The 12,719-nt window shown below is 39.7% G+C and overlaps 3 protein-coding genes across 3 annotated transcripts in view; 2 read left to right on the forward strand and 1 right to left on the reverse strand.

Annotated features, from left to right (window-relative positions):
* The first annotated feature begins 169 nt into the window (after positions 1 to 169).
* LOC132980812 (claudin-4-like) lies at positions 170 to 2,348 on the forward strand. Its single transcript, XM_061047155.1, has one exon. The coding sequence runs from the start codon at positions 331 to 333 to the stop codon at positions 1,003 to 1,005; it is 675 nt and encodes a 224-aa protein (XP_060903138.1). The 5' UTR covers positions 170 to 330; the 3' UTR covers positions 1,006 to 2,348.
* A 291-nt stretch (positions 2,349 to 2,639) lies between these two features.
* sbds (SBDS ribosome maturation factor) lies at positions 2,640 to 6,458 on the reverse strand. The gene is made up of 5 exons (XM_061047154.1): positions 6,296 to 6,458; positions 5,850 to 5,979; positions 4,897 to 5,097; positions 3,391 to 3,555; positions 2,640 to 3,178 (listed from the first exon to the last, which is right to left on the reverse strand). The coding sequence occupies exons 1-5, from the start codon at positions 6,421 to 6,423 to the stop codon at positions 3,053 to 3,055; spliced, it is 750 nt and encodes a 249-aa protein (XP_060903137.1). The 5' UTR covers positions 6,424 to 6,458; the 3' UTR covers positions 2,640 to 3,052.
* Positions 6,459 to 8,031: 1,573 nt separating this feature from the next.
* Positions 8,032 to 12,719, forward strand: part of tyw1 (tRNA-yW synthesizing protein 1 homolog (S. cerevisiae)) — a 58,181-nt gene continuing 53,493 nt past the window's right edge. The window contains exons 1-6 of the mRNA XM_061047143.1: positions 8,032 to 8,181; positions 8,635 to 8,762; positions 8,915 to 9,046; positions 9,392 to 9,493; positions 11,169 to 11,363; positions 11,611 to 11,907. Of these exons, the coding sequence (XP_060903126.1) occupies positions 8,118 to 8,181; positions 8,635 to 8,762; positions 8,915 to 9,046; positions 9,392 to 9,493; positions 11,169 to 11,363; positions 11,611 to 11,907 (918 nt within the window). The 5' untranslated portion in view covers positions 8,032 to 8,117. The remainder of the gene's footprint in view (positions 8,182 to 8,634; positions 8,763 to 8,914; positions 9,047 to 9,391; positions 9,494 to 11,168; positions 11,364 to 11,610; positions 11,908 to 12,719) is intronic.

Here is a 12,719-nt window from a genome sequence, read left to right on the forward strand (position 1 = left end):
TTTGTGTCTCGCCTCCCCGCAGAAAAATGGGAGAAAGGGATTGTTTTGAAACCATGGCAGAGCATACAAGAGGGGATTTCTCTCCTCCGCCCATGCCGTGCCTTCCCCTTCCCATGAATGCCAAAGAACTGGTTTCCCCTTACCGAGCAGACAAGCAAAGCAGACACACACACACACACACACACACACACACACACACACACACAGATTGTCTCTAGCTCTCCCACATGCACACACATGTTAAAATAACACCCCGCCCCGCCTCTGCTGCCAGCTGTTTCTGGTTAGGCGGTCGGGGCCTGCAGTGGAGAGTAGGAGCAGGCCGGAGTCATGCTGCTGCAGCGGAGGCTGGAGCTCGCTGCCCTCGCTCTGGGCCTCACAGGGTGGCTCTGTGCCATCCTGACACGCTGCCTGGCCCTGTGGAAGGTGAGCGGCTCTCTGGACAACACCACGGCCACCCTGCCTGCATACTGGGACGGGGTGTGGCTGGAATGGGATCACTGGGACTTGGCCCACGACGGTAGCCTGCACTGCTCCTTCTACCGGTCTCTCATGTCTCTGTCTGGGAGTTTTCGGACATGGAGAGCCCTCATCATGGCTGCCATCGGAGCCGGGGCTTTTGCCGTGGTGATTGGAGCGGTGGGGGCGGTGTGGTTTCCCCAGCGTGGCCAGGTTAAAGTTGTCACTGGGGCTGTCTTTGTTTTGACTGGGATTCTGCTACTGGTTCCCATAGCTTGGACGTGCCATCACACCAGTCAGCCGCTGGAGGGAGTCGTGCTGATGAGGAGAGACTGGGGTCCCGCACTGTACATGGGATGGATCGCCTCTGCTCTGATGCTGATCGGGGGGGTGTTTCTCACCACCAGGTGCCCCACGAGAGACCCGCAGCAGCCCGATGTGAGCCGACCAGCGGATGTAGAGGACGAGGCGAATCACCCGCTGAGCAGGATCAACAGGACTACATTCACAAGCAGCCAGTATGAGCGCAGATCAGAGCCCCTCTGAGCAGACCGGGATGTCATATTGAACCGAGTGTGAGTGAAATCAACTGATGTGGAGTGACTGTAGGTAGATGAAACAGCAGGTTGAGTGACGATGCACAGGTTTAACTTTGTGTGAACTTAACTTCTCGTGTTACTAGTTTCAGGGATGTGGGGAGAACTTTGCATCTTATTTGAATGTGTTTCTCGTGGAAGCTGACACACACTGTAAACTGGAGTAAACTCACTCACAGCCCTTTGATGCTTTTATACACTGTATCGTCTTGAACTAGACTGAGAAAATATTGGTCCTTAAAAAGACATGTTTACCAATGAGAGTAATTATTCTGCACAAAAAAAAGACTTTGTGGATTAAACAGGTCGGACAAATTTGTTCTCAAAAGTTGTTTGTCTTGATTTGTGCATCACGGTGGTGTTAATAAATCACAATGAGGAGGTGATAAGGGACATATATATTTTTTACTTCTGGCTTTTAAATCATTAAATGGCTCAACACCTCACTACCTAAGTGAACTACTACATGTTCATGCTCCATCCAGAGCACTGAGGTCCTCCAACCAGCTGCTCCTGGACGTGCCCAAAACAAGGCTCAAAACTACTTTTTTGTTGCAGCTCCGACACTTTGGAACAGATTACCATTTAAAATAAGATCTGCTGCCACAACTGAGCAGTTCAAGTCATTTTTAAAAACACATTTCTTTTCCTTGGCTTTTATCTCTAGTCGAGTGTTTTATCCCAGCAGCAGTGTCTACTAGAACGTTTACTATTGTTTTGTGTTTTAATTTACTTTTTGCTCTTATGTGTCTTTATGATGTTTTGGATGCAATGTATTTTGCCTGATTTACTGTGCAGCACTTTGGTCCGCCTCGGCTGTTATAAATGTGCTATATAAATAAAGTTGACTTGACTTGATATATATACGAGAGCCCTTTACTTAAAACTGATATTTATAAAGGAGGGTAAATGATGGAAGCAGCTGTTTGAAAGGTTTTCAAAGTGAAGCTGAACTTATCAGACTTCTGTTTGCAGATCTCCACCCATGTTTACCAGACAAATCAGAAGTGATTCACTTTGAATCATGTTTCAAACTGAACACAGTCACACACAGTTCAAGTTCACTTTGTCCAAAAAAAAACTTCAGTTTAGGTCAAAGATCCATTTCAACATTTCCTGTTTTTGCTTTAAATTATAAAAGATTTTTGAAATTTCTCTCATACCAAAGTTTAAGTTAGACATGTGTCTGTTTAAGAGGAGATTTAACTCTTTTTAAAGGTGAGAATAAAATGTTATTAAAGTAGAAAACACTTTGTTGTTTCTGACATGATAGTGATAAAGTGTTTGTGAACAGTTTAACCCCTCAGAGCCGCTTTGGTTTCTTTTATTTGACAATTTTACTGTATGATCCAAGTTTGAGAACGAACTATTGACAAACTAAAGTTCCTAATCAAACAATACATGTTTTTATTCTTTATTTTTGATCTGTTGTATATATATTTTTTCGATGTGTTTCATGAGCGATAGAATTCCTTTTACTGGTTTGGATGTTTTGTTGAACATGTTTCTGGTTTTAAGTTATACAACCTGTGGTTTTTAAATCAAGTGTGTGTAATAAATAAATGCACGAACACAAAGAGGGTAATATCCCTTTAAATATTTATTTGCTTACAGAGAAAACAGTCATTTTGAAAAATATAAATAATTTGTTAAAAGAAATTATCTATTGGGATCTTGAAGCGTGACTACATGGCACACACAAAGTTTGCGATGTTCCCTTGGTCCTTAACTTCTGTAAATGAAGCCCAGGAATCTTTAATAAACTTTAACTTTAACTATGAATGCTCAAATTACTTCCAAAGTCCCACTCCACCCAGTATGCAAATCAGGCAAATAAAAAAGTCAAATCAATCCTTTAAACAGAGACACTGGTAGGTAGGCGTGTCAGGAAGTAGCATGAATCTCTTCAGAAATACTGAGATGAGTTTATGTGCTGCTTTGAAGCGTGTTAGTGTGGATAAGGTGCAGAGAGAGAGAGTCCTGAATGCTTTGTGTTATTATAGTTTCTCGTCTCCTTCCTCCACATCCTTCAGACTGAGAACCTCCAGAGAACCTCGGCCTTTGGTCTCGCAGCGGATCAGCTCATCGATCTCCCTGTAGCAGCCGGGATCCACCAGACACACCTGAGAGGATGAGAGGGAGGAAGATTAAAGCATCGGTTAATACAGAGAGAGAGAGAGAGAGAGAGAGAGAGAGAGAGAGAGGAAGCTTTCACAAACATAGACTGAAAAAGTAGCAAGTGGTCGCAAAATGATACCCACTAAAATCACAGATGGAGTTCAGAAAGTCAAAAATAGTTTGCTCAATCACAGACACGCCGTGTGATCTTCCTCACCATTTCCAGCTCCTCATCAAAGTCTTCACTCTCCACGACCTGCACTAGCGGCTTCAGCTTCTCCTTCAGCCTCTTGGCCTCCTTGGCGGGCAGCACGAGTCGCAGCCTCATGTGAGCTCTCTGGATCTGCATGGTCTCCGTCAGCTGCCGGATCACCTCCAGAGCCTGGGAACAACAAGACACACACACACACACACACACACACACACAGAGATGTTTCCTTTTTCACCTTTGAATATATTCTTCTGTCAAATTAAACAAGTTGAAATTGTCTTCATTTCTAAAATAAGATGCTGACTCTGAGGTTTATAGTTTTTTTTTCTTTGAGCATCTCAGATGTAATGCCAGTGCGATCCACTTATGTGCTTTGAGCTGCAGCTTCATCAAAGCAACTTGATTTAAAAAAAAAAAAAAAAACCCACTCCAGGTAAGAACTAATTACTTAAAGGTCCCATATTCTTCTTTTTCTGGTTTTATATGCTCTTTAGTGTGTTTTCCAAGTGTCCTGTGCATGTTTAGGCACATCTATGTGCAAAAATTCAAAGTCAGCAGAAACGCGGCTTCTCCTACGTCCTCCTGTTAGCTGTAGCATTAGCTCCATGTAACGCTCGGTTCTAGCCCCCCTCGATAAAAATTTGTCAGTCCGGCGTCATTGTCAGTGTGAGATCACTGATCTAAGCCCATTGGCTCGTTGTGGCAAGCCCTGCAGCTCATGTTGAAATTTCCGAGACGCGTGCTGAGCAACTGACCAATAACGACAGAGCGGATCGGCAGACCAATCAGAGCAGACTTGGCCCACGTGGGGTCTAACAGTGTGGGCTCAACAGAGCGTAGCTGACGGACTCAGAGCGGAGAGGGAGCAAGGAGGAGCAGTACATGAAAACAGACACTTTTTTCAAACTTTAGCTATTGTGAACGTACAAAAGTAGGAACATAGATTAAATATAGGAACCCCAAAAAGGACATAATATGGGCTCTTTAAAAGTGCTAGCTGCAGGAAGAGCAAATTCTCCAATCTTCACAGTTACACTTGAATGCATCATTGCAGAGTACATTTTTCTTTTGGTGTCTTGTTAGCCCATGACGGTTTGTCACCAAGTGTACATGACACATAAATAAAACACAATCAATCAACAGTACACACATAGATCATGTGACATGATCAACTATATTTACACAAAATGAATGTAGTGACACATACTTGAAAAAACAGTTATTTTTTGAGGCAGCAACTTAAATTCTTCACATGGGCACAACCACTTTCTCAGAGTTTCTTGAAAGGCGCTACATGAATCTAAGGAAGCTATTATTATTATTATTATTGTTCTTCTTCTTCTTCTTCTTCTTCTTATTATTATTATTGTTCTTATTATTATTATTATTATTATTATTATTATTGTTCTTATTATTATTATTATTATTATTATTCTTATTGTTCTTATTATTATTATTATTGTTATTATTATTATTATTATTATTATTGTTAAAGACATCCACGTCTCATACCTGTTGTTTACTGCTCTTGTTAGGCTTGATGGAGTAGTGGATGTCCTTCATTGCCCGCTCGATGAGGTTGACTGTGTACGGCCTCTTGGTCTCGGGGTTGACACACTTCTCTGCCACAATAGTTGCAATGTCCCTGAACGAGGTCTCCAGCTGACTCTGCCTCTCCTTGTCTGACACCTGCAGCTCTCCTTTGGCCAGGATCTGTCACAAAAACAAAAAAAAAAACACAGAGACAGGAAACAGCACACAAAGAAGGTGAGAAGGTGAACACTGCTCTTATGGTAAGCCCTTTTAACATTAAAACAGTCTGGCTGACAAGTAGCAATTTACATTTCAACAATTACATTTTGACATGTTGAAATGTTAATTCAAGACGTCTGTAATTACATTCTTACATGTAATAATTCCAGGTCAAGATATCAATAATGTAATTTCGACTAGTAAGAATTGCATTTTAGATATCTAGAATGAATTTATGATATCTGTAATGTTAGAACAATTGTAGATATCATAAATGAACTTTGTCACGAGTAAGAATAGAATTGTTGATATGAAGAATGAACATTTTTACTTGTGAGAATTGAGTTGTAGATATCATGAATTAGAATTGCGACATGTCACAATGTCATTATGGATATGTCGACTGAATTACAACATGTAAACACTGAATTACAGATATCTGTAATTCAATTTGAATAGAAGTTAATGGCACAAGTTGACTATGATATCTACAACGACCATTTCCACTAGCGAAAAATGAATTGTAGATATCTTTAATTAGAATTGTTACTAGTGAAAATGACATTGTGGATATGTCGGCTTGGAATTCTAACACGTCAAAAAGCGATTATTGATATCTACAATTGCTATTACTGCTAAAACTTAAATGTTGAAAGGGCTTTCCATACCGCTGTGGGTTATGAGAATGACACAGACACAGAATCAGTTCTCACCTGAGTACAGATTTCTGTGAGATCATCCGTCCCAAAAGCTTTGATCAAGTCCTCCTTCTTAGCCGTCTGACCTTTGGACACATTGGTGAAGACTGAGCTTGTCTGCAAAACCTCATCCAGATCTTTCTCCCTGGAACACAAAACACAACACAGACATTCAGATAACACACAACACACAGTGGGTAGACATTCAGATAACACACAACACACAGTGGGTAGACATTCAGATAACACACAGTGGGTAGACATTCAGATAACACACAGTGGGTAGACATTCAGATATGATTCTTTTAGTTAGATCATGACAAGCAGTAAACAGAGAGACTCAATTACACATCAAGGAAACAACTTACACCATGTAAACAAGATGTTAAATTCAAGCAGAATATGGTAAACAAACAGTGAGTGATGATTCAGGTGATGTAAAGAGAGTGGGTGTTACTCACGCTCCTGTCCTCCAGCTCATGACTTTATTCTTGTAACAGGCGATTTCAAAACGCTTCCCTGCTTTCTTCATCCTCACCACCGCCACATTAGTGAGCCGGATTTGATTTGTTGGCGTAAATATAGACATACTGACGTTTCCTCGGATCTGTCTAATACAGTGTTATCATGAAAAAAAAAAAAACAATGCTGTCAGGCTAAATGCGCCACAAGTGCGTTTCCAAATAATGTCCGACGTGAAACTTCAGCGTTACAAAAGTTCTGGTCCCCGTTTTATCTTCAGCTTGATTTCTGTTATTTACGGACTTTAGGGGAAAATTCAAAACTAATTTATTAAACGAGTGTAATTTAAAAAACAAACTCAGTAAAACATTCATGGTTTCCATGGATACACAGTGTACATAAAACGTTTAATTGTTTCAAGGAAGAATAGAATAGAATACAATAGAATATAATAGAATTACTTTATTGATCCCAAACTGGGAAATTGTGGCGTTACAGCAGCAGATTATCCAAACACACAATATGAGCAAAAAACACAATATTAGCAAATTTAAACACAATATAATATTAAATACAAAGTAAATAAGCACTAAAAATATCAAAACTAAGAGTGTGAATATATACAACCAGGATTTAACTAAACATTACTAGTCTTAAACAGGAAGATTAAATGTAAATGTGCAAAAACAGAGTTGTAAATGGTTGTAAATTAAATATGAAAGATTAAATGTAAATGTGCAAAAAAAGAGTTGTAAATGGTTGTAAATTAAATATGGAAGATTAAATGTAAATGTACAAAAACAGAGTCGTAAATGGTTGTAAATTAAATATGGAAGATTAAATGTAAATGTGCAAAAACAGAGTTGTAAATTAAATATGAAAGATTAAATGTAAATGTGCAAGAACAGAGTCTTAATGGCTATAAATTAAATATGAAAGATTAAATGTAAATGTGCAAAAGCAGAGTTGTAAATGGACAGTATTGACATAAGTTAAAGTGCATGTTAAAGAGTTAAAAGTTAAAGAGCAAGGTGTATTAATGCAAATAATAAGAAGAAGAATTTAAGAATTTATACTTTATATAATACCTGTACAGTTAATGAATAATGTCAGAAAATATCTGTTGGTCGCACTGATAAATGTGGCTATGCAATCAAATTGTAAAGGTATGTAGTTTTTCATTAGTTTGTTGTTTTATTTTGAAAATATTTTCCCGAAGTTTATGTATTCTGCATTAGCGCTGTCTTGATTTGATGTTGCAGTTCTTCAATATGTCCACTGGAGGGCAGCATTACCAATCTAATACTCCCCTGGCCAAAGGAAGCTATTAAACAATTTACCTATGACCACGACAGCAAATATATATATAAATAATTAAAAATAAAAATCAGGTTGACACATAGACTGTACATATTATAATTATAATTATTATTATTATATGTTGACACGATATTTCACTTAACAATTACCACTGAACACTAAAATGAAATTTCTAGAAGGAATAAGCTGATAGTAAAGAGAGAATAATTATATTCACAACACTTCCGGTGAGTACATTTGAAATAAAAACAGTTAGGACGACGTAGTAGCTGCCGGAAGACGTTAAATTAAGAGAGCCAAACAGGGTCATGATTTGTCGGGTGTGGTTTTTTTTTAGCCCCCGAAACCTGTAATTTCAAATTCACGTCTGGAACTGCTTCAAAGCGCGCCGCCAACAACAATCACAACTCCATTTCCCAGCATGCATTTCGGCACAACAACATGGTTGCGCACATCATCACTTGATAAGGGTTGAGTGTTTTATTAAAGCGTTTTGCAGCGATGCTGAGTTTTTTCTTATATATCTTACCTTTCGTGAGTTGCGTGTCTGCCTTGGACACCACAGGTGAGCTTACTCAAACTTATTACGGACCCGGAAGCTGACTTTGTGCAGTTTAATAGTGAACGTCATTTTGTATTGTTGGTTAGCATACTATTGTTAGCCCCGTGACCCGCCTTTTATCTGCTGCAGGTGACCCAAGATGTTGACTTGTTACTTATTGTACAAGAGTCTGGAGAATAATTTGTTGTGGTTCATTTGCAAAGTGGAAATCTATATCATTAAGATAAGATAAGATAACCCTTTATTGAGTGTTTGCTCAGTAAAAGAGAAGAAGAAGAGCATGCATATGAGTACAAATAAAACAAGAATGCATAGGAATAAAAATGCAGATAAAGGTGCAATGTATTTACAAACTATTCTAAGTAAACTATACACCAATGAAGATCTTAACTATACACTCAAAACTGTACAGGACATATTAAGTGACACTCAGTTTGATGTTTTTCCTCCCTTCAGTGTCCCAGCATGCCCACAGTCCCACTGAGAGCTGCGTCATGTGGATATGGCACAACAGGTTGTACTTGTATGCAGCTGCAGCTCTCGTCTTTGGGATCTGGTTCTCCGTGAAGACCGTACTGAGGAAGGTGAGTTCCCCGCTTCCTCGCACATGATCTTCAGTTGCAGCAGTGTTTTGGCCTCTGCTTAGATTTCCAGTCATCATCTTCTGTGAAAAGGAAGCTCAACCTGTCATTGTTATTTCATTGATTTGCCTTCCTCTCTGTTTTTTTTTTTTTAGAAAAGCTTCTCCAAAGACGTCGGCTCATTGGTCCTCAAAGCGGTGAAGAAGGACGACTGCTCGAGCAGAGACGCCGTGGTTCATGTGGCCGCTGTTAAAATCTTCTACGGCTCACAAACTGGAACAGCAAAGGTACAGACACAGAAGAACCTGAACATCCTCCTCACTGACTTTGATTGTAACATATAGACAATATGATTCTGTAAAATCAAAGATTACTGACTGTTGACGATTTGCTGCAACCAGCATCAGAGACACAAACAGAGTTTATTTAAAACACTCTTAACACTTAACGTAAACTCAACATTTCCACTCTGTAAGCCGCAGAAACCAGGATTTAATTTATGGTAAATTAATGTTTTTAAACCACTATCCTTGTGCAAAGCAATGTTTCCCTCCTAGTCTGTCCACAGTGATTAGCGCAAGCTCAAACATAAAACATTTTCCACTCTGAGATGTGACTTGTGATGTACTCAGGGCTTTGCAAAGGAGCTGTCAGAAGAGGTGGAGACTTTGGGAATACCGGCGGAGGTGATTGACATGAAAGACTACGATCCAGACGATCATCTTGCAGAGGAGGTGAGCCACCCGTCGGAGGAGAAGTCAGCTTTTTTCTTTGTCTAGTAACGGAGAGAACAAAGTGTGAAAAAGAGCCGCAGTAAGCAGCTGAAGAAAGCCCTCGACTTGAGGATGTCAGAGTGAGAGACTGTGTCTTGTGTTCACAGCTGCTCCTCAGCACATAACCCTCATTTATCACTCCATACATGTGAAGTGAGCGACTCATTAATTGTTGTCTCTCTGATAAGAAGATGAAACATGATGCCAAGACGTTGCTCCAGGGTGATAATTAAATCTCTCAAATGTTTCCTTAAGCGCAGAAGTCTTGGCAACATGTACTTACAGGAAAAGATTAATTAACACAGAAAGAATCAAAGTGAAATGAATGATAAATGTTTGTTGTCTTATTGAAAGCAGCCTGCAGTGGTTTTATGTTCCCGCTCAGTGTTTCCCCTCGTTCCAATCTTCAAACAGCTGCTTCAGAGGAGAGATATATGTCACACTAATCCAGCTCAACCAGAGGACAATTGATTATTTTCATCACTTATCTTTTTTACTTTGTGAAACGCAGGCACCTTGTAGAGCTTTGAGAGATTGGATAGGAGTGGCTTTGGTTTAGAGCCGGAGAGGAAATGGCTGTTTTTCTTCAGACAGACAAAGATTTCAGTCAAAGGGAAACGTCCGCAGGTGAAACGGACACAAGCGTCTCCAGACAGCGCTGACCGAGATACAGCTGATCAGTCAGTGCACTTCATCAGCAGTCAGCTCAGACCCTGTTAGACTCCAGACCAGAGGGCTGAGGAGAGCTCCTGCATCGCACCTTTTGTCCATTTTACTTTATTTATATTTTATTTTACGTGAATTAACATTATCCTGATCTCATCGTATTAGAGTTCCTGAACAGTAGTCGTGCTGCTTCGTCTTAAAGGGGACATATTCTGAAACTTGAGTTATATTATGCACTGTTTGTTTGTTTGTTTGTTTGTTTGTTTGTTTGTTTGTTTGTTGCAGTTGAGGCGGATTCAATCTGTATTTTACACATTTAGTTTTATTCTTTAATCATAACAACATTCATTATTTACTCTAATTCATTGATCACATTTTAAAAAAATAAAAAAATTTAACAATATGTTTATTGAGTTTTAAACATTTTTCCAAGACACACAATTACAATTAAATAAATTCTAAGGAAAAAAAGTCAAATATAATAATAATCAAAAATAAAATAAAAACTTTAATGACAAAATGTTGCAAAATTATTCTTATATTAACTTATTATTTAACTTAAAAACTAAAAATAACTTAAAATTTATTAACTCTCCGTATTAAATAAAAATAACCAAAATGGATTACATTGCCATAGATGATTTGTTAATCACAAATATTCTGCCCTAGAACAGTTTCTGCAAAAACGGCCACAACTACAGACATTACCAAGTCTTTACCAGCCGAGCTCAAAATATGTGACAGATCTTTATCCCGAAGAAAATGAATATATAGGCCCCAGATATCGTGAAATAATTCTCGTTTGTCTTTAAGTGTGTATGTTACATTGATCACATCTTGTTTTTAATTTATAAAAGTCTCACTTTGTCGGGGTGTGTCTGAGGTGTGCAGTTTAAAAAAAGCTTCCAGCATCTCTAAATGTAAACCTTTGCTGTGTGTAATGAAATGCTCTGTTTACTCCTCCTTCCAGTGCTCCAACAAGTCGGTCTGTGTGTTCCTCGTGGCGACCTACACCGACGGCCGGCCCACAGAGAACGCCGAGTGGTTCTGTAAGTGGCTGGAGGAGGCGTCCACCGACTTCAGATACGGAAAGACGTTCCTCAAAGGCCTCAGATATGCAGTGTTTGGTCTCGGGGACTCCGTCTATAGTGGTCACTACAACACGGTAAGAAAAACATTTTCTGTGTCGATTCTATGAGGAAAATGCTGCTCGATAACACGGTTTAAAGAATATCTAAAGCTACTAGACTGACAGCTCTAACCATGTAGGAGGAGGCAGGTCAAAGTTCATTTAACACACAGCTCAGATGTCTACTGAGTCCATCTGTTAGTTTCTGTTTTGAACGCCATGAATCAGCAGATTTTATTTGTTGAAACTTGATTTAATCCTTTTTTTTTTTTTTCTTCACCAGGTGGGTAAAAACGTGGACAAGTGGCTGTGGATGCTGAGCGGCGTAAGGATCATGACCCGGGCAGAGGGCGACTGCAATGTGGTCAAGAGCCGTAATGGCAGCATCCAGGCCGACTTCCTGGCTTGGAAGATCAAGTTCCTGAACCGCCTGCAGGCTCTGGCCAAAGGCGAGAAGAAGAGCTGCAGGGGGAAGTGTAAGACCGGAGGCTCCTGCAAGAGCAAGAAGAAAGAGGAAGAGCAGCAGCAGGAAGAGGAAGAGGAGGAGGAGGAGGAGGAGGAGGAGCTTAACAGATCTGAGGTAGAGTTTCTTTTTGGTTCAGTAGTTTAACTCAGCGGTTGAAAGCTGCATGCATCATTCACATGTCGTCACTGTTCATTGGCAGGCTGCTGGAGGTTCTGTTTTGAGTTTCCTAACATCCTCCTGATTGTTCACTTTGTTAAACTGAAGATAAAGAACTTAAATGAACAGATTGATTAGTAAGTGTTTGACCTTTTAGTATACTTCTGAAATGTAATGTTTTATATTACTCTGTTTCAACAGACAGGGTTTACATGACCTTTACATGACCGTGAGGGGAGAAAAGTGCTTGTGGAGAATCCCCTAAATAAGCATCATGAATGAAGTGTAGCTTTGTTCAGAGTTGATTCTGCAAATACATGTTCTCCCCTGACCCAGAATCCAAGAGAGTGGGTGAACACGATGAGTACAAGAAGGTGAAAGGCTGAGAAAGTGTGCCGCTGATGTTCATTTAGTGAAATGTCCTCGGGCTTATGATGATGTTTATTTTTTTTACACATTAAGGCCACTGTAGTGGACGTGCTGGAGCTAAACTACCTCTACAATGTGATGAAATTCTGATGAGTCCGAGGAGTGTGACCGTCATTTGATGAGCTCCGTTTTGAGTAGCATTCATTTGGTGTATTGTCCAGAGTAAGGAACGGGGTTATAAATGTCCTTCAAGGCTTAACGTACATACAACGTGTCATCTCTTGTCAATATGAAAATAGCACTTCTTCAATCACCAGTCACTGAAATTACACATTTCACACACACACACACACACACACTCTCAGCTTTCATACGCATCACAAGCACATACACATCATGAC

This window comes from Labrus mixtus, chromosome 9, assembly GCF_963584025.1.
Source record: "Labrus mixtus chromosome 9, fLabMix1.1, whole genome shotgun sequence".
In the NCBI taxonomy this organism is placed as follows: domain Eukaryota; kingdom Metazoa; phylum Chordata; class Actinopteri; order Labriformes; family Labridae; genus Labrus; species Labrus mixtus.

Excerpts from the sequence above, each read along its gene's own strand:
- sbds (XM_061047154.1), bottom strand. The coding sequence starts at position 6,423 with ATGTCTATATTTACGCCAACAAATCAAATCCGGCTCACTAATGTGGCG. Across the intron at positions 5,980-6,295 it reads ATGAGCTGGAGGACAGGAGC|GGAGAAAGATCTGGATGAGG; the intron begins GTGAGTAACACC and ends TTTGTGTTCCAG. Across the intron at positions 3,556-4,896 it reads ACAAGAGCAGTAAACAACAG|GCTCTGGAGGTGATCCGGCA; the intron begins GTATGAGACGTG and ends TGTTGTTCCCAG.
- LOC132980812 (XM_061047155.1), top strand. The coding sequence starts at position 331 with ATGCTGCTGCAGCGGAGGCTGGAGCTCGCTGCCCTCGCTCTGGGCCTC.